Raw genomic sequence first — 20,483 nt, 5'->3', positions numbered from 1 at the left:
TCTTAGAATAGAATGTGGAAAAAAGTTCAGCCCTGTTTAAACATTAGCTATTATAACAATATTATTTGTACAACCTCTCACAGCCATAATTCCTTAGGTCATTCACGTTGGTAGCAGGGGTTGGGTCTGGCAGGAATACCTAGATGAACCAGACTTCTCCTTGCAGTTGTACAGACTTATAAGTATCTGGCACATAGGAAGTGCTCAAATTGCTCCTTGAATAAATACATGAATGTCTTCCTATTAAACTGCAAGCTCCTTAAAAGGCAGGGACCATTCTCCTAGCTGTGAATTACTAGAAGGAAGCCCTTTGTGAGGCACAAAGTGGGCACTTAGAGATAAAAGGATAAAAGACTACAGGTAGAAAATCACTGAAGGCCACAAAGCTGGCACAGATAAAGTGTTACAGAATGGCTGCCATCAGTTTTAAGAATGGGCAGATCAGAGGGAAAGATTTGACAGCCGAAGAACAACGTGACTAGGTGGAAAGGCCAGCTGTGCAGCTCCGGCTCTGTGTAAAAGCGCGAGAGCGCAGCGCTCTCCCGACTCAGGCCCCGCCCCTCCGCTGGCTCACGTGACTGTGGGCGGGCCATCGGCGGAACCTGAGTAGGAGCAACTGGGTAACCGTATCGGGGCGCGTAAGAACCATGGCTGGTGTGGTGGACTTCCAGGACGAAGAGCAGGTTAAGTCGTTTCTGGAGAACTTGCAGGTGGAGTGCAACTATCAGTGCTACCACGAGAAGGACCCGGATGGTGAGCGCCGCTGGGCGGCCTAGGAACACGCGGGAGCTCTTGGAGGAGGGCGGGGGCCGGACGAGTCACGTGAGCGACCTCTGAGGGACTCGGGAAGCGGTCACGGGTCGGGGACACTGATGACCTTGTGTGTGTTAGGGCGGGTTGGGTTCCACGAGGACTCTCCAGCCTCGCCTTATGGGAATGCTCCGCTCGTTTCAGCCTGGAGGCCGGGCCGGCAATGAGAAGTGCCTGGGCACTTAGGGGAGAGGGACTGGGGATGCATCTGTGAACAGATAAAATTCCCTGGGCTCTTGGAGCTTACATTCCAGTGAGGTGAATTGGGCAATAAACAGGAAATAAATGAAATAGTGTGTTAGAAAACAGTAAGTGCAGCCATGGCCGGAGTGGCTCAGTTGTTTGGAGCGTGGTGTCCGGTCCACCAGAGGGTTGGTTTGATTCCACGTCAGAGCACATTCCTAGGTTGTGGGTTCCACCCAACCCCCGCCTCTACCCCCACCCGGTCAGGGACTTACGGGAGGTAACCAGTCGCTGTTTCTCACATAGATGTTTCTGTTTATCAGTTCCTCTCCATCTCTATCCCTCCTCCCTCCCTTCTCTCTCTAGAAAATATATAACCATTTTTTTAAAAGAAAATAAGTGCAATAGGAAAAAGAACTGATTAAGAGGTGTTGGGAGTTCAGGAGGCCAATTTTACTTTAAGATTTATTTATTTATATAGAAAGCGAAAGGTAGGGATAAAGAGAAGGAGAGAAACATCAATCCGTTGCCTCTCATAGGCCCCCAACTGGGGACCTGCCTGGCAACCTAGGCATGTGCCCTGACTGGGACTAGAACCAGGGACCTTTGGATTCACAGGTTTGCAGTCTACTGAGCCACACCAGCCAGGGAAGTAAGGCAGTTTTAAATTGAGTGGTCAGAGAGAATCATTGAGAAAATGGCATTTGAAAAAAGCCTTGAATAAGATGAGGGAGGTCTATGCCAGGCGGAAGTAACAGCTAGTGGAAGGGACCTGAGACAGGAATGTACCATGCATGCTCTGGGAACATTGAGTTGACTTGAGTGTGGGGTGGATGTTTGTGTCCAGAAGATGCCACCCAGCGCAGCCAGGTGCCTTTCGGTGGTTTTCTTCTTCCTACTTTATTTTTATAAAGGAAAAAATAAATGACACCGGTCCTACCTTACAATAGCTTGCAACCTAGTTTCCAGAACATGATATAGCTATTTATTGATGCTAACCAACTACACAGAGTTGCTCTGCAGTATACTGGCTTAAAAAGAACCCAGGGATCTTTGAGGGCTGGCCTATGTCCTAAATGTAGAAAGAATTTACAGGCATTGGAGTCACTGAGGAGCAGGAAGGTTGGGAAAGATTTCTGGGGTTGGTCAGGAGAAACAGGCCTTCCCTGATCACCCAATCTGTTAACCATTCCCTCAACATTCACAACAAACTTTCTTAGATTCCTGTTTTATTTCAATTGTAACATTTCTTACTGTGTGAATACAACTTGTTCACTCATTTACTTATTTTTTGTGTTTACTCCTCTAGAATGTAATTTTTAGGAGGGTGAGTGACTGTATTCTCGGCATCTAGTACATAGATAAACATAGATGCTCAAATGTGGAGTGAAAATGAATGACAGCTGGGTGTTATTGGGAATGAAGACAGGACAGAGGGGAGAGATGTTATGGAGAGACTCACTGGGACTAGAGACTGCCATGAAGAGAGTATGTTTCCAACTCCTTTGGTAGTTGCTGTTTCTACTGTTCTCAGGCTTCATGTTCCCAGCCTGGCTGAGGAATAGTAAGATGCAGTCATCAAAGCACCCCTTTTTTGCTGCTAAAAAGACTAGCCCATGGACCCTTTTGGTTTTCTGTGTTTGACTACTGAACTTCCTAATAAGTTCCAAAGCTAGCAGAATTTTTCTTTTCTTTGTTTTCTCTGTGCATGTGTGTGTATGTGTTTTAGATTTTATTTATTTAGACATAGGGGAAGGGAGTGAGAGAAACACCGATGTGTGAGAGTTATATCGATTGGTTGCCTCTCGCACACCCCCAACTGCAGGCCTGGCCTGCAATCCAGACATGTCTCCCGACCAGGAATTGAACCGGAGACCTCTTGGTTCACTGAGCTACACCAGCCAGGGCCCCAAACCAGCAGAGTTTCAAAGTCATTGCATCTTTGGGCTGGGGTCTGACAGGGAGAGGGGCTGATGACAGGCGGAGCCAGTGCAGGGACCAAGGTCTCCCCAGTCCTTATATTGCTCAGTCCCTGCCTAAGAGTAGGGAATGCCATTTTTAGGAATGGCTGAACACCACCTGCAGGAGAAGAGAGGCTGGTCCTAAATGAAAGATACATCTGGCCTGTCACACCTGGACCCTCTCTGCTGCTGAGCATTGGTCCCAGACATGAACAGCTCTTGTCCTCTTTTCACAGGTTGTTACAGGCTGGTAGACTATTTGGAAGGGATCCAGAAGAATTTTGATGAGGCTGCCAAGGTCTTGAAGTTCAATTGTGAAGAGAACAAACACAGTGATAGCTGCTACAAACTGGGAGCCTATTACGTGACTGGAAAAGGTAAGGAGGGCCTCCTTTCTTTGGTCCTTGTCATTGATTGTAGTGCTGACCTCATACCGAGCCTTCTTTGCAGAAGGGTCCTCACAGGCACTGGGGAAGCACATTGCAGGAAGATTTGGAAATGAGTTCAGCAGAGTGATCAGGGGAAGTGTACAGCCTTATAAGGTAGGGAGACCTTAGGGAATGCTATTTGCAAAGTGAGTGGGACCTTGAGCCAGTCACTTTAACTCTGTGCCTGTTATACTACCTGTAAGATTGTTGGAGGAAATTACCGGTAGCGAGAAACTCAAGCAGCACTCGGAGAGGCAGAGGAACAAACTTTTATTCACACATGTGGGCCCAAAGGAGTAGTCTCCAAAAGTCTGAGCTCCAAGCTGCACATCTCACAGGCTTTTATGGCATTTTGCCAGCAAGTGTGGGACTCAATGCTCATTGGCTGATCGTTCACGGGCAAACTGTTCATTGGTGGATTGTTTGCGGGCTAACTGTTCAAAATGTTTTTCTGATGCAAATACAAGCAGTTAGAGAAACGAACATGGTGATCATGCTTTTTTCTGATGCAAATAAACAAGCACAGTGACAGAGACAGAACATGGTGATTATTTTCCCTATCAAGATAGGGGGGAAAAAATAGTACTTGCTTTATAGGGTTGTTTTGAGGATTAAATAGGATAATGTAGGTAAAGGCATCAGCACATACCTGGCCCAGAGGAAGGGATCAATAATGATTAATTTCCTTCCATCTATCTTTTCTCCCTATGCCCTAATTGCAGTTATTACTGGATTAGTGTTTAAGTTATCTATTGCTAAATAGCAAATTATCCCAGGAAACTTTTTTCACAAAGTTTCTGTGGGTCAAGAGTTTGGATGTTGGCTTAGCTGTGTGCCTCGGGGCTTCTCATGAGTTTGCAGACATCAGCTAGGGAGCTAGGGCTGCAGTCATTTGAAGGCTTGACTGCAACTAGAGTTTCCAGTTTTAAGTTGACTTACCTCATATGGCTGTTGGTAAAGACTTCTTTCTGTTCCTTACCAGCTGTTATCAGGAGATCTCAATTCTCTGTGACATGGATCTCTTTATGTGTCCTCATGCTGGGGCATCTGGCTTCCTCCAGAGTGAATGATGCAAGAGCAAGAAGGAATCCTCAGTGTCTTTTTTTTTTTTTTTAATATATATATTTTATTGATTATGCTATTACAGTTGTCCCAATGTCTCCCCTTTAGGCCCCCTCCACCTGATACCCCCATTCCCTCCAGCAATCCCCTCTCTTAGTTCATGTCCATGGATCATGCATATGATTCGTTCATTCCTTATTCCCAGTGCCCAGCCAAGCCTGGTTAGAAAGATGTTCAGTGAAAGTTTTAATGAAGAAGATGTCTTTTTAGCCCTGGTTGGTATGGCTCAGTGGTTGGAGCGTCATCACATAACCAAAAGGTTGTGGGTTCGATTTCCAGTCAGGGCACATTCCTAGGTTGTGGCTTCAATCCCTAGTCGGGCGTATGTGACCCTCGGTCCAGACTCAGATGATCCCCCGTACAGGTGCTGATCCCTGCATGAGGGAGGCACCCAGTTGATGCTTCTCCTTGCATTGATGTTTCTCCTCTCTCCCTCTCTAACTGAAACTAATGGGAAAAAAAAAAAAAAATCCTTGGATGAGGATAAGAAAATTAAAAGATGTCTTTTTAGTTTTCTGGAGCTGTGTAGATTATTTCTGCTTTCACATGGGACATTGGGTCTGTGGTAGTCCCTATTTTGATGAAAGTTTAGCACCAACAGGAGTATCAGTTTCCCTTCTGGTGCAGGGAGGCATTTCTTTAACCTACCAACTCTCCTAGTATCTTAACCTAAGGAAAAAACTGAAAATACAAATAAAGGTTATGTGCGAAGATACTTAGTCCAGCATTATTCATCTGGCAAATTTATCATTAATTTATAGTTTACAAGCAGTTCATGACTGCATTATATTACTTGTTTATTTTTATTCTTAAAGATTTTATTTATTTATTTATTTATTTATTTATTTATTTTTGGAGATGGGGAAGGGAGGGAGAACGAGAGGGAGAGAAACACTGATGTGCAAGAAAAATATAAATCAGTTGCCTTTCGCACACCCCCAGCTGGGGACCTAGTCCACAACTCAGACATGTGCCTGACTAGTAATCGAGCTGACGACCTTTCTGTTTGCGGGCTGGTACTCAACTCACTGAGCCACACCAACCAGGGCATATTATTTTTTAAAAATCCTGTGTGCCAACAGTAACAGCTTAGTTAAATAAATATTACTTCCATTGGATGGAATGTTATTGAGCCTTGGCCAGATGGCTCAGCTTGCTTAGTTGAGTATTGTCCCATTGACCAAAAGGTTGCAGGTTCGATTCCTGTTTGGGGCACATACCTAGGTTGCAGATTCAATCTCTGGTCTGGGCATATACAAGAGGCAGAAGATCGATGTTTCTCGCTCACATTGATGTTTCTCTATCCCTCGCCTTTCCTTTTCCTGAAAATCAATAAAAGTATATCCTCAGGTGAGAATTTAGAAAAAGAACGAGAGACAATTATATTGAGGTGAACCATGGTGAGAATACAGCCACTGACTTCTCATCAGGAACAACATAAGCCAGAAGACAAAAGAACAATATCTTTTAAATGCTAAAAGAAAAGTAATGTCAAATTTGATTTATACTTTAGCAAAAATATCTTTTAAAATGAGGATGAGCCCTAGCTGGCATGGCTCAGTGGACTGAGCACTGGCCTTTTAATCAAAAGGTCACCAGTTTGATTCCTGGTCAGGACATATTCCTAGGTTGTGGGCCGGGTCCCCATTTGGGGGCGTGTGAGAGGCATCTCTTTCACATCAGTGTTTCTCTCCCTCTCATTCTCCCCTCCCCTCCCTCTAAAAATAAATAAATAAAAAAAATATTTTTTAAAAATTAAGATGAAATAAATTCATTTTCAGCTAAATAAAAACTGAGACAATGAGCCACTAACAGACCTGTATAACAAGAAATAAAGTTATTTGGGTTGATGGAAAAATGATAACATTGAAAGTAGGATCCATACTAAAGAATAAAACACATTAGGATATGTGTATTGAAAGAAGACTTTCAGAGAGAGAGAAGGGAGATAAGTAAGGGAAGGGTTTAGTCAAAGAACCTGCATAAAAGACTCATGGACATGGACAACGGGGAGGGATATGATTGCGGGAGAGGGGGTGGGATGGGTGGGGGAGAGAAATTAGGGGAAAAGGGGACAACTGTAACTGAAAAACCAAAATTAAAAAAAAAATTTTAAAAATTAAAAAAAAAGAAAAGACTTTTTCCTTATTTCTTAAAGTATTTAAAAGATTGTTTAATGCAAAAATAATAGCAGTGTATTGTGATGCTTATGTAAGTAGAAGTAAAACAAAAGTAATATATAGAGAGAGAACTAAAATATTACAGCAATAGTATATTGTAAGATTCTTACATTTTATGTGAAGTGGTATCATATTAATTCATGGTAGAGTGTGGTAAGTTAAGGATACATATTATAATCATCAGATAAACCACTGGCAAAGGAAGTATAACTAAAAAATCAGTGATGAGAATGAAATGGACAATTAGAAATATGAAATTTAAAACAATGCAAGAAAGAAGAAAAAGGAGCAAAAAATATTTGGGATAAATGGGAAACAAGATTGTAGACTTAAACCCAGCTATATCACTAACTGCGTTAAATATAAGTAAACAGGTAAAAAGGCAGAGAATGTCAGGCTGGATATAAAAGCAAGACCTAACTATATACTATTTAAATATAAAGGTGAGAGGAATACATTCTCAAAATTGAAAGAGCTCAGGGAACATAGAATCTATGAGGTTTTCTCAAAAAACCTATCGGATAATAATAATAAAGAGGTGAATCAAAAGTAATAATTCAGGAATGGAGATGCTCTTAAGGAAAGACCAGTGATGAGTGGAATACATTTAGAATGAATATTGGGCTAATTAAGGTTATCAAATAGAACGTAAATAATATAAATTGTTATAACACAAAAACATAACATTTACCGAGCACTTAATATCTTCCAGGCTCTTTGTAGTTACACATTTAAGCTTCCAATATATTTTACTTATGAGAAAACTGAGACTGGTAGAGGTTGAATAGCGTGCCTAAGGTCACAAAGCTGACAAGTAGTGGAGCTGGGACTGGAGCCTAGGTTTTCTGGCTACAGAGCTCAGGCTTCGTTAAGCACTGTGCTATACTCTCCCAAAGTTGAAATAATAAAAGCAACAAAAAGTCAAAGGTGAGGGAGGAGAGATGGGACGGTGTGTGAGATGCCCATATCCATCCTTATATTTTCTAGTTGTGAGTCAGTACTCTAAAATTTAGTTGAAAATTAAAAACAATGACTAACATTTTGATATTTTTAATAATCTCTTTGTGTTGCCAGGGGCCCATTTAGGAAACTTTCCTGGTGAAAAAATATTCATCTGACATTAAGCAGTTTTTCTTCAGTTTCACTTCAGTTTGGTTTTCTTCTGATAAATTCAAGTAAAATCAAGGTTAATTTTTTACTAGCATATGTAATCCAACCTTTCAAAGTACTTCTATCTAGCTGTCTGTTCAGCCAGCTAATATTTAATCTGAACACTTCCTACAAAGGTGACTGGAGTGGTATTCTCTTAATGCAATGATGGTTATTTCTAGGTGGTTTATTAAAAAATAATGTTAAGAGCCCTGACTGGTGTGGCTGAATGGATTGGGCACCATCCTGCAAACTGAAAGGTCTCTGGTTCAATTCCCAATCGGGGCTCATGCCTGGGTTGCAGGCCAGGTCCCCTTTTGGGGGTGCACAAGAGGATGTTTCTCTCCCTCTCTTTCTCCCTCCTTTTCTCCCTCCCTTACCCTTTCTCTAAAAATAAAAATAAAATCTTTAAAAAATAATAATGTTAAGAGATAGTTAAAATATTTATATTGTTTTGAGAATGGATGATAGTACATGAGAATTTCAAATTTTCATTAATAAAAAACACTAAAGAAAAAAAGTGAGCCCTGTAACCACCTCTGCTTAAAATGGCCCATTAGTGGTTTTCCATTTATTGCTCCTAGGAGTCTAAATCCAGGATTCTTAATAAGACCTACCATACTCTGCACAATCTGACCCCTGCCTGCCTCTCCAGCTTCCTTCCCCAGAATTTTTGGGTTCTAGCCACATGCGGTGGGGTCCTTTTCTCTTTGTATCTTATTCCTTCTGCCTGGAATAAGTCATATTTTCTTTTCTTTCTTTTTTCCATTATTTCACTGCTCACATGTCACTACTTTGGGGATGTTTTCCTTGATCGGTCAGAGCCCTGATATATTTTCATAGCACCCTATACTTTTTCTCCATACACTGGTCACACTTATATTCATACATTTATTTTTGTAGTTATTTAATGTCTGCCTCATTAGATTATAAGATACACACACAGGGACAGAATCTGTTTGTTCCCTAGAACCTAGCACAGTAGTTGGCAAATAATATACATTCAATATATATTTAAATTAACAAACATAATAAAGTGCCTATAAGATGCCATGTTCTTGCTGTAATCCTATGAGGTAGCTATTTATCATTCCCACTTTTTGCCTTTACCTGTTTGGTCTGCCTCATAAGGTCTCATCTGAACAAAAGTTTCCATGGCTAAAAAAGCTGGAAGGTCTGTGAACTATACCAGTCCACCTTCCCCTTATGCTGCCTTAACTCAAGGTACGTGAACTTTATCAGGAATTTTTCCCTATCTTTGGCCTGAGACATTCAGGTTCTTCCCTGGCTTTGATTCTTTTTTTTTTTTTTTTTTTTTTCTTTCCTCCCTCCCAGGTGGACTGCCCCAGGACCTGAAAACTGCTTTCAGCTGCTTTATGATGGCCTGTGAGAAACCTGGAAAGAAGTCTGTGGAGGCATGCCACAATGTTGGTCTCCTGGCACATGATGGACAGGTCAACGATGATGGCAAGCCCGATCTGGCAAAGGCCAGAGACTATTACACAAGGGCCTGTGAAGGCAGCTATGCCTCTAGCTGCTTCAACCTCAGTGCCATGTTTCTGCAGGGCGCTCCTGGCTTTCCCAAGGACATGAACCTAGCATGCCAATACTCGATGAAAGCCTGTGACCTGGGCCATGTCTGGGCCTGTGCCAATGCCAGCCGCATGTACAAGCTGGGAGATGGTGTTACCAAGGACGAAGCCAAGGCCGAGGTGCTAAAAAATCGGGCCGTGAAGCTACATAAAGAACAGCAGAAAAACGTCCAACCTTTAACGTTTGGGTAGTGTGGCCCACCATCCTGTGCAGCAGACACTGGCACCTCCTATTCCTCGTGCAACCCTGGGAGGTGAACCTGCTGCAACAGGAAGACTTGGGACTTGGTATTAGTAGCCCTGGTTACATATACCTGTTGCCCCAGGGTGTCACTTACTGGAATGTAGCCTGGAGTGTTTATTTCCTTTAACTGGTGTGTTCTGTGAAGAGACCCACATTAGTGGAGTCTTAGATCTCAAACTCTTACAGCTCTGTGAAGAACAGCAAACTAGAGAGCCACTGACATTGGCAGGGGTTGGAGGGAGTGCAAAGATCAGCAAATTGAAAAAATTAGCAGCTACAAGGCCTGAAGGAATCAGACATCATCATCATTATCATGATTATTATTATTTTAGTGGTGGGGGGCTTGAATATCTGAAAGTATCTTGATTTACATAATAGGGGGCTCAAGGAGCTAAGAACAGTCGTGGCTGCCACCCTCTGGCTTATGTAATCATTGGTGTGGGGTTTCTTTTTGCCTTTAGAGTCACAGTTTTCAATAAATTCAGAGATCAGGAATGTTAAAGGTTGATATGCTTCTTCGTTGCTAAAGAGGATGAAACATAAGCCCTTCTTCAGTAGAGACATTCACAATGGACTAGCATCCCCAGCCCACTTACCTGATGCTGCTTGTCACACTGATGAAGCAGATTATTCAGGCAGGGATTTGTAAGTAAGGGCTTTGTGATATGTTTTGTCCATCAAAACTGAACCTTTTTAACTGTTGCTGTGAATAAACTATTTTGATTGATTAGTATTTTTGTTATTAGTGCTATCTCCAGATTCTGGGTAGGGTAGAGATTATATTCTTCAGTGGTTGTGCCTTTTCTTTAGAACATTTGCTTTTTCTATTCTCCTAACATCACTATGGGGCGAGCTTGTCATTTTATTGCTGATAACAGGACTTATTTCTGTCACCACCTTCAGATTTTTGGGCTTCCAGTTTTGTAGCTGTGTTAGAAGGGAAGGCTTGCTCTGTGGATGGTTTGTAAGCACAGTCCACCAGTTTCTCCATTTGATAGAGGAGAGGGGCTTTCCCAAGAGCAGGCAAGTTCTGAAAATTGAGTTCACTTTAAAAATATAGCTTTTGTTGTGTTTCAAGTACACTGTAGGCCAACAAGCATATGAAAAGATATTCAACATTGCTAGTCACCAGGAAAATGCAAATCAGAACCGCAGTGAGATCATTATTGTACATGGTGGAAATGTAAAATGGTGCAGTCACTATGAAAACAGTATGATGGCTCCTCAGAAAATTAAACAATTATATGGTCTGGCAGTTACACTTCTGGGTACATATTTGAGAAAACTGACCACAGGGTCTCCGAGATATTTACATACCTATGCTCATAGAGGCAAAGAGCCAAAACATACAGTGCAATGTTATGTGGCCTTAAAAGGAAGGAAATTTTGATATATGCTGTTAATGTGGATGAACATTGAAGACATTATGCTAAGTGAAAGAAACCAGTCACAAAAAGATAAATATCGTATGATTCTACTTAAATGAGGTATCTAAACTCAGAAACAGTAGAATGGTGGTTGCCCTGGTCTGGGGGGCGGGGAGGGAGAAATGGGAGTTGTTTAGTCGGTATAGCGTTTCAATTTTGCAAGAAGAAAAATGAGATAATTTGCAAAAAAATACGAATGTTAACACTACAGAACTGTACACTTGCAAATGGTTAAGATGGTAAATTTTATGAGTACTTAACCACGATTTTTTTAAAACTGACATTTAATTTTTTTTAATGCAAGATCTGAAATTTTTGGCTGTAAAAGTACTATGTTTTCTTGAAATGCAGTTTGGAACACAGCAAAAGAAACAATTACTTCTCACTACCCTTTACCACCTACCAGCATTCTTTGGCCCAATAATGTTTAATCATCTTTTAAGAATCACATCTTTTCCTGAGATTGATTTTATCAGATTTATTTTTAATCTTCCCTAGTTAGACAAGTAGAAGTAGGTTGAAGACAACAGCAACAAACAACTAACAAAAACAATAGATTTCTACCCCTAGTAAGTTATTTGGCATTTGATAAATGGAAGCACAACATTTAATTTAGTCTGTCAGATAGGACACATATAAGATCAGGGAGTGATGATTGACTTGTATAGAGTGAAAAGCCAACAGAAATCTATACCTGTTGAACAAAAAATAGAATGACTCATTTCCACCAGCATTTCCTGTCAAGGACAGGGTTAACTTTGCAAATTTGCCAATAATAGAGCATCTGATTTGCTGAATGTTTTCATTACCAAATTTAATAGCACACTTGAAATTATTATTGGACTTCCATCTGTGGAGTAGAGAGGAGTATAAATTCAAATATTTCAATGGGTATTTTCCTTTTAACTACCAGGTAAGTATTTATTGAATTAAAGTATTTTGTTGCAACCACCATATATACTGGACACATGCATCCTAAGAGCCACACTGAGTTCCTGTCCTTCCTAAGTGCTTTAAAAGCTATTTATGTTGGACGTACCAAATCATTTGGCTTAGGAATCCATCCTACAAAAGTCTCTCTTGCATTATTATAACTTTTCATATAATAAATATTATTACTCATTGTTTCATTTTAGCCTTAGGAACAAAGTTCATTAACATAAAGCGAAGTAGTATAGACTTACGAGTGTGGATTGCTTCTGTAGACTAAACACAAGTTGTAAGGGGATTGCATGTGTGGACTAAAAACAAGTTGGAAGGGGAAAGCATCATGTAGCTGTTGTTCAGATGACTTTTAGGTCTTTTAAAAGATCTGTTAAAAGGTGATTATTCCATGATGGTTTTATTTGATGTATCACTAAAAATGAAATATTGAATGCAGTTTGATTTTTTTTAAACGAGTCACATCTTTTCAATTAAATAATGGGTTTTATAATTTTGAAGAATTAGGTTAACTTGATTTTGGGGCTATATTTTTATGGACCTGTGGTGCTTGCATGCCTGCCTGCCTTGGATCACATACTGAGATAGGGCTGGGAATAATGGAATAAGTATTAACAGTGTCAGAGTGTTACATTTTACAAAAGTTACTAAAATGCAAAGAATAATAAATTACTGTCCAGAAAGGTCAAAGGCCATTTCATATCCAGGTTGCTGTGGGAAGGAATGGGTTGATAATGGACGGCATAGTTGAGTTTCTCACTTTTGTTCAACCTTTGAGTCAAGGTTTAAAAATGGGTTATCAGATAAAAAAGAAGAAGAATATATGAAAGGGTGGGACAGGAGAACTTGTATGTATGACCCATGGGCATGGACTTGGGAGGGTGTTGTTGGGGGAGGGGGTTGCTGGGCGGAGGGGAGCAAAGGGGAAAAAATTGGAACTATTGTAACAATATAATCAATAAAATATACTTTTAAAAAATGGGTTATCAGATTCTGGTCACAGCAAGCAGTATTATTATTGTGTCTTCTGGCCAGCAGACATTTGAATCATTACGAGCTATTTCCAATGTTTTCCCTCCCTGCCAGGCTTGGGCTGGGTGGTCTAATGAGGGAGAAGTTTCACTAGTGGTTTGTGTTCCTATTAGTGTTCTCTCTAAAATCTCACAATGAAATGCCGTGTGCTGTGAGAAAAGGAAGTTAGAGTCCCAGAGAAAGATGGGAAGGATGGAAGGTCTAGGGATTTGGGTTTTATCTTGCGAGTCATGCAGCAACAGTGAAGGGTTTTGAGCAGGAGAATGAAATAATCACAATTGGAAATTATATCATCCTAGTGGGGAAAACGGGTTGGAGGAGAGTCCTATAGGGTAGAAGAAGGGTGGAGTCAAGCATGAGGGTAAAAAATAACCAGATTTCAAGAGCATTAGGTCTTGCTCCCCAGCATATGTCATCAGTTTGGCATAAACTCAAAAATTTAATTAAAAAAAATTTTTTTTGAGCCTGAGCACCTGGGTGGACAGGGGAAGCCATTCATATTGATTTGGAGCCTATGAGTTCAAGACGGGGACAAAAAACTTTTTTGAGCTGTCTGGTAATTTTTTTAAATTTAGAAATACATTTTAATTTGTTTACATTTTATGTAATTGCTTGAAAAATTCTGTGAGAGAGCAGAAGGAAAATGCCTAGATTTTAGGCCCTACAGTGCGTTCATATCTGGATTAGTCAAACACTCATATTAAGCATGAGTGTTTAGGGCACTTAACAAAGAATGAGAAAATAGAAATTTTTAAAAATTAACATTTTTAGAAAGCCCAAGGCATCACTTTGGGAGAAAAAAGATGCAATTTTTTTTTGTTTGTTTGTTTCCTAACGTTCATTTTGCAGTTTACGTCTCTTTAATTTGAATCCTACATTAGGGTTGGGGCCACCGGATTCTCGGTTCCTAGGTCTAAAGGTCTTAACTGGGTTCTGATCTGGGGTATGCCCTTTATTGGCTGTGTGACCTTAGGCAAGACCCAACCTTCTGGGTCTTGGTTTTGTCACCTCCTAGATGGGGATAACAATTCCTTCTAGGGTTGTTAAGAGGATTAAATAGTAGCTCTTATCATAGAATGATAAATGTTTGTTTAAAAAGATTTTTATGGGTTCAGATGTTACAATTAGGTCATTATTTTCTCTCTAAGTGGCAATGTTGGCTTGTAGAGGAGTCTAGCTTTTAAAACAGGCTGCCTTTGTTGGCATTTTTTAAACCCAGGGAGCTGATTGTGAGGCTCTCTAGGAGTATTCAGGGCATAAAACAGCTGCAGGAGGCAGGCCTGGTGAGTGGGTGCGGATGGAGCCTGCCTTCCTGCCTCCCTTCTCTGCTGCCCTAGTAGAGAAAGAGTCACTGAGAAGACTTGCACCTGCTGAAGGCCCAGAGTGGAAACAGTTCTCAGCTGATGCCCCTCTCCAGGCTTGAGGAGTGATTGTGTTACAGTTTTTAAATCAGGCCTCCCTACTATCAAAAGAGAAAAGGCCAAATTTTTTTGCCCAACATATAAGTCTCCCCACCCCCAAGATACAGTCCTGCATCCATTTTTAGCTCCATCGTGTTCCTAACTTGGGCTTCAACAACAGGGAAGGAACTGCTTACAGTCTCTGTACCACTGCCATAAAAATAAAAAACACAAACAGGCTATTTCTTACTGCCATGTTTTTGTGATGCCGATTCCTCTGTCTAGAATGTCCTACCTTTTATGTAGAATGACATTCATCTTTCTAAAAAATATACTTTATTGATTATGCTATTACAGTTGTCCCAATTTCCCTCCTTTGTCCCCCTCTGCCCGGTACCCTCCTTCCCTCCAGCATTCCCCTGCCTTAGTTCATGTCCATGGGTCCTGCATGTAAGTTCTTTGGCTTCACCCTTTCCTATACTATTCTTAACATCACTCCGTCTATTTTGTTCCTACCAATTATGCTTCTTGATCCCTGCACCATTTCCCCGTTTCTTCCCCTTCCCCCTCCCAGCTGATAACCCTCCAAATGATTTCCATACATATGATACTGTTCCTATTCTGATTGTTTAGTTTGTTTTTATTTTTTAGATTCAATTGTTGATAGCTGTGAGTTTGTTGTCATTTACTGTCCATAGTTTTGATCTTCCTCTTTTTCTTAAATAAGTCCCTGTAACATTTAATGTAATAATCGCTTGGTGATGATGAACTCCTTTAGCTTTACCTTGTCTGGGAAGCACTTTCTCTGCCCTTCCATTCTAAATGATAGCTTTGCTGGATAGAGTAATGTTGATTGTAGATCCTTGCCTTACATCACTTTAAATACTTCTTGCCAACTCCTTTTTGCCTGCAAAGTTTCTTTTGAGAAATCATCTGACAGTCTTATGGGAACTCCTTTGTAGGTAACTCTCTTCTTTTCTCTTGTTTTTGCCATACTCAGTGAGTTCACTGAGCATCCTGATCACCAGTATTTTGAACTCTGCATCTCATAGGTTGATTATCTCTGTTTTGTTTAGTTCTTTTTCTGGGGTTTTGTTCTGTTCTTTCATTTGGGCTATATTTCTTCATCTCCTCAGTTTAGCAGCATCTCTGTGTTTGTTTTTGTGTGTTAGGTAGAGCTGCCTTGACTCCCTGTCTTAGAAAAGGCACTTGTAAATTGTGTGGGGCAAAGCCTTAGGTAATCACCAGGGTAGGAAAACCCACGTCACTGCTTTGTGGCTCTGTGTGGGGGGAGAGTTTAGAGAGGGGACAGTGTTGCTGCCTAGCTTCTGGAGGTTTGCCTGGCACTCACTCCATTTCTAGTCACTTCACTTACTACCTGTATGTGATTGGTGCCCTTCTAGCTGTTGCCTTGGTGATGAATCCCAGAGTGGATGGGTTTTCATAGGTTCTAAGTTCATGCAGGCCCTTTGAATGAACTCTCCTGAAAATCTTGCAGTTTCTTCTGCCACCCCAATCCCTACTGGTTTTTACAGCTGGAAGTTATGGGGATCTATCTTCCTGGCGCTGGAATCCTGGGCTGTGTGGTCTGGCCTGGGGCTGGGATCGCTTGCTGCCAAGGTATCCCTCCCAATTTTTATCCACCACATATGATTGTGGGACTGCCTGTTCTGCCGCCGCCACCTCTCCACGCCACACTACGTCTCCATGCCTCTCCACCCATCTTTATGACTCTGCTCCTCCTACCCGTCTGGATGAATGTGGCTGCTTTAAATCCTCGGTTGTCAGACTTCCATACAGCTCATTTTTCTGACAGTTCTGGTTGTTATTTGTTTTGAGATATAGTTGTAACTCTCTGGTTTCGAGAGGAGGTGAAGCATGTCTACCTATGCTTCCATTTGGACTGGAAGTCCTGACTTTCACCTTTTATTTTATTTTTATTTTTTATTTTTTTAAAGATGTTATTTATTTATTTTTAGAGAGAGGGGAAGGGAGGGAGAAAAAGAGGGAGAGAAACATCAATGTGTGGTTGCCTCTCTCATGTCCCCAACTGGTGACCTGGCCTGCAACCCAGGCATGTGCCCTGACTGGGAATCGAACCAGCAACCTTTTGGTTCACCGGCTGGCATTCAACCCATGAGCCACACCAGCAAGGTCCTGAGCCTCATCTTTTAAGACTCTAGAAACATGCCCTTTATCCCGTAGGCTGTTAGAGGCTTTCTCTGCCCACTAGAGCCCCGACTTTCTATCCATGACAGCACTGATCACACTGTGTTATCATCTGTGTATTGATGGTCTCCACTGAGTTCCTGGAAAACAGGGACATTGCTGGCTTCATCTCTGTTCTCAGTGCCCAGAATGAGGCTAGGCTCATGCTAAGCCATCAGGGGCTGCTTGCTGAGATGAACAGTACAGAGTGGCACTTCAATAACCTCCCGACCACTCCAAGACAAAATGAGCCCAGGCTGCTCCTCACATCCAAGAATCAGTGTAAGCCACCAGGCTGTACTGTTTTTGAAATGGCTTATCAAGAAAAACTCCTGTCTAAGCTGGAGCTGGGACATGATAAATCAATACTATTTGGGGGAGTTTTATTTAGGAAGGTGTCTTAAAAAACATTTTTGAAATAATGAAGGAAAAGGACCCAACAGTGACACCTGGCACCCTAAAGTATGTGCTCAATAACTTAATGCCAAGAAACCAATATTAACATCCTCATGACTAAAGAATCACAAGTCCAACTATGTTTTTTTTTAATACTAAAAATATCTTTATTGAAATACTAAGAAGTAATGGTCTTTGCTCATCATTATAATCACTTGTTATCATTTTTGTCTATGAGACTTCAAAGACAGAAACCAAGAATTCAGTCCTATTTGATATCTTTCAAAGATTTCTTGTTCCCTACAGCAGTGATGATGCACTAATTCCCAACCTCTTGGGGGCACCTGCTTAAAATATTCTTGGGTCCACCTAGAGGTAATATATAAGTAAACAAATCCCAGGCGATTTAAAATAAGAAAACCTCAGGAGACTCTTATGCATACTACAGTGCATGACCCACTCAAGTAGTACATAGTCCTAGCTCCTGAGCTTGGTACCCCTACCCCTCTGCAATGTGGGCTCCATACCTTCAGCTTTGCATAACAGTTCCACCAAAACATCTTGCTTTCTTCCTGCCTCTCCCACAACCCGCACAAGCCAGACCAACTCTTATTCTTCAAAACTCAACTCAGATGTCACATTCTCAAGGAAGCCCTCCTAGACCCCCAAGGTCTATGATGCCTTGACAGTCCTTGTGAGTCTCACTCTCAGTTCTTTTCACATGGTTTGGGAGAGGCTGTGCATGCTTGAAGGGCATAGATTATATCTGACTCATCTCTATTCCCAGTGCCTACCTCAAGACCTGGTGTAGATAAAATAAATAAATCTTTATTGAAGGAAGGGACTCTGAGAATAAATTCTTTCTTCCAGTGGATCCATTGAGCATTGGAAAGGTAGTGTTTTAGGGAAAGATCTGGATTTAAATCATTTCTCTGCCATAAAAAAGTGTGTTACATTACCTCTCTGAACCTCATTTTCCTCATCTCTAAAGTAGAGATAATGTTTACTTCTCAGGTATAATGTGAGGGTTAAAGGGTTAGATGAGATCAAGTAAGAGGTACCTAGTTCAATGTCTGGCATGTTGCAATTGCGTAAAATATCAGAGAAGGACTGTATTCTGGAAGTGGAACTAGGCTTATTCTGTACAGCTTCTAAGAGTAGGATTAAGCCCAATGGATGAAAACTGCAAGGAAACAGATCTCAGATGTCTGAGTAGAAGGAAGAACTTTCTACTTGACAGAATAGGAAGCCTTCCTAGGAGGTGAACTTCCTATTTACAGGAGAGTGCAAGCTGCAGGTAGATGCACACCAGTTGGGGGTCATGCAGAGGAGACTGAAGTTCAGAGGGTGGGGGTGAGTGTGGTGAAAGATGAGAGTCCTATGAAGCATTTCTATTCAGTGCCCCTCATAATTCATTATTCATTTAACCAACACTGACAGTCTCCCCTTAGCTGGGCCCTAGGCTGGTCACTGAAGACACAGAGCTGAATCTGACAGGTTCTCTGTCATTTAAGAGCTCACAGTCTAAATAATGATCATTTATTGAGCATTTACTATGTGCTAGATGCTCTAATTCTCTCGATAATCCTCTAAGGAAGTTTTCATTGTCACTATTTCTCAAATAAACTGAAGCCCAGATAGACAAAGTGACTACAAAGAGAAACAGACCCAGTGAATGGTGCAGCTGGTGTTAAAACTTAGTCCTGCCTGTCTCATAAGCTCTCTTTCCACTACGCAAGGCTGCCTGTCATCCAGATGTTGAAACCTTTTTGAAGTCTCAGGGAGATCCTTAGACAGCACCCAGGGCCCTTCTGGGCACCAAGCAGATGCTGAAGAACATGCGTAACAGGCTGAGATCAGCTTCAGGAGGATGTGGTCTCTGCAGCACACTCTGTGCCCCAGCGTTCCTTCCAGCCTGGACCATGCAGAGAGTCCAGGAGAATATCCTGAGTTTAGACCCCACTGCTCATGTGACCAGCTGAACCTGACCAGCCAGGGCTCCCTTAGAGAACTTGAAACCTGGCTGAGTTCCACAGCCTCCAAGAATAGCAGCTGACCCTACCCTCCTCCTGCCAGTGACCTCTGATAAGGTACCAGGAAGCCCCAGCAGACTCCAGATATCAGTGGCAGCAAGCTTTGATCTTGAAGCTGCTCTGGTGTGGGGTAATAACAGCTAAATGTATTAAGGGCCCACTGTGTGCAGGGCACCTCCTAGAGGCAGAGATATCCTTCAGGGGACGTCTAGGAAGTATGGAACCCATTTTACAGATGAGAAAAATCAGAGTTTAGAGATATTGAGAACTTGCCCAAGGTCATAGTATGTAGCAGAACAGGATTCAAGCTTGGGCTGCCTTTACCAAGTGAGCCTGCTTCTGCGAAGAGAGAAGAGTACTCTCAAGATCTTAGAAGAGTCCTAGGCAGAGGAGACAATTATATCAGCTCTCAAAGTGATGTTACTACAGCAGAGTGGAACCCATGTGCTTAGAAACACAGGACTTGAGAGCCAGTAGAGACCCTGGAGTGCATTTTTTATCTCCTCATCTGTAAAATCGTGACTGCACATAAGCATAGACTTTGAAGCCAGACCTGTCTGCATTTGAATCCTGGCTCTGGAGTTTTCTAACTGTAAGACCTTGAACAAATCACATTGCTGCCTCCATGAGCCTGTTTCTCCATTCATTTGTCCCACAAATAGCTTTTGAGTACCTTCTATGTGCCAAGCATTGTTCTAGCAGCAGCGGATACATCAGTGAAAACGAATAAAAATCATTATGGCTGCCCACTTTAAATTTTAGAGTTCTAGAAAATACCTCATTGGATTGTCATGAGGATTAAAAAGAGAAACGTATAGTGGTGTAATGTGTTTGGTAAATAATAAGTACTCAGTTTAATGATATAATTATTGTGATGTGAACATGCCAGTTAGTACTCTATAAAAGAACACTTCATTTGATACCGAATTCAACCATTTCATGTAATAGACAAGGAAACAGACCAGAGAGGTCATGATATGCCTCTGGTTGCCCAGCAAGACAATGGTAGTTTCCAACTCCTATTCTGATGTTTGTACCACATTCACTAAGCCCAGAGGGCTGTCTCTGACAAAGGGAGCCAAGGAGGGAGGTGGGCAGACTGAAGCTTAGAGCCACTGAGGTTCAAAGTAGGCTTACAGCTCATTGATGGACTCCAGAGCCCAAACTGGCTTTCACTCTCTAGGGACCAAATGCTTTTTGTGTTTCTCAGGTGTGCCAGGAATTTTCCAGGCTCAGCTTCCACAAGTATGTGGCAGGATGAACCGAGGGTCGGGTGGGGTGATGAAGAGACAAAGACACAGGGTGCTGCTCAGGGCCAGCCTCACGGAGGAGCCAGCTGTGATTTGCACAGTGCCCCCTGCTTGGTTAATATCCTG

The 20,483-nt window shown here is 41.7% G+C and overlaps 1 protein-coding gene across 2 annotated transcripts; it reads left to right on the top strand.

Annotated features, from left to right (window-relative positions):
• Positions 1 to 591: 591 nt before the first annotated feature.
• On the top strand, positions 592 to 10,399 carry COA7 (cytochrome c oxidase assembly factor 7). 2 transcript variants are annotated; one of them, XM_090269471.1, is made up of 3 exons: positions 592 to 753; positions 3,191 to 3,331; positions 9,169 to 10,399. In XM_090269471.1, the coding sequence occupies exons 1-3, from the start codon at positions 648 to 650 to the stop codon at positions 9,615 to 9,617; spliced, it is 696 nt and encodes a 231-aa protein (XP_090125597.1). In that variant the 5' UTR covers positions 592 to 647; the 3' UTR covers positions 9,618 to 10,399. The 2 variants fall into 2 exon arrangements, with proteins under 2 accessions (XP_090125597.1, XP_090125598.1); XM_090269472.1 differs by lacking the exon at positions 592 to 753 and adding an exon at positions 913 to 988.
• The last annotated feature ends 10,084 nt before the right edge of the window (positions 10,400 to 20,483 follow it).

The sequence above is a fragment of the Furipterus horrens genome, unplaced genomic scaffold, assembly GCF_987537825.1.
Source record: "Furipterus horrens unplaced genomic scaffold, mFurHor1.1.pri manual_scaffold_3, whole genome shotgun sequence".
Taxonomy (NCBI): Eukaryota; Metazoa; Chordata; class Mammalia; order Chiroptera; family Furipteridae; genus Furipterus; species Furipterus horrens.
Note: the sequence above shows the minus strand (reverse complement) of the source record. Positions and strands in the feature narration are given on the sequence as shown.

Coding starts and splice junctions, on each gene's coding strand:
- COA7 (XM_090269471.1), top strand. CDS start 648: ATGGCTGGTGTGGTGGACTTCCAGGACGAAGAGCAGGTTAAGTCGTTT. Junction 754..3,190: donor CCACGAGAAGGACCCGGATG/GTGAGCGCCGCT, acceptor CTCTTTTCACAG/GTTGTTACAGGCTGGTAGAC. Junction 3,332..9,168: donor CTATTACGTGACTGGAAAAG/GTAAGGAGGGCC, acceptor CCTCCCTCCCAG/GTGGACTGCCCCAGGACCTG.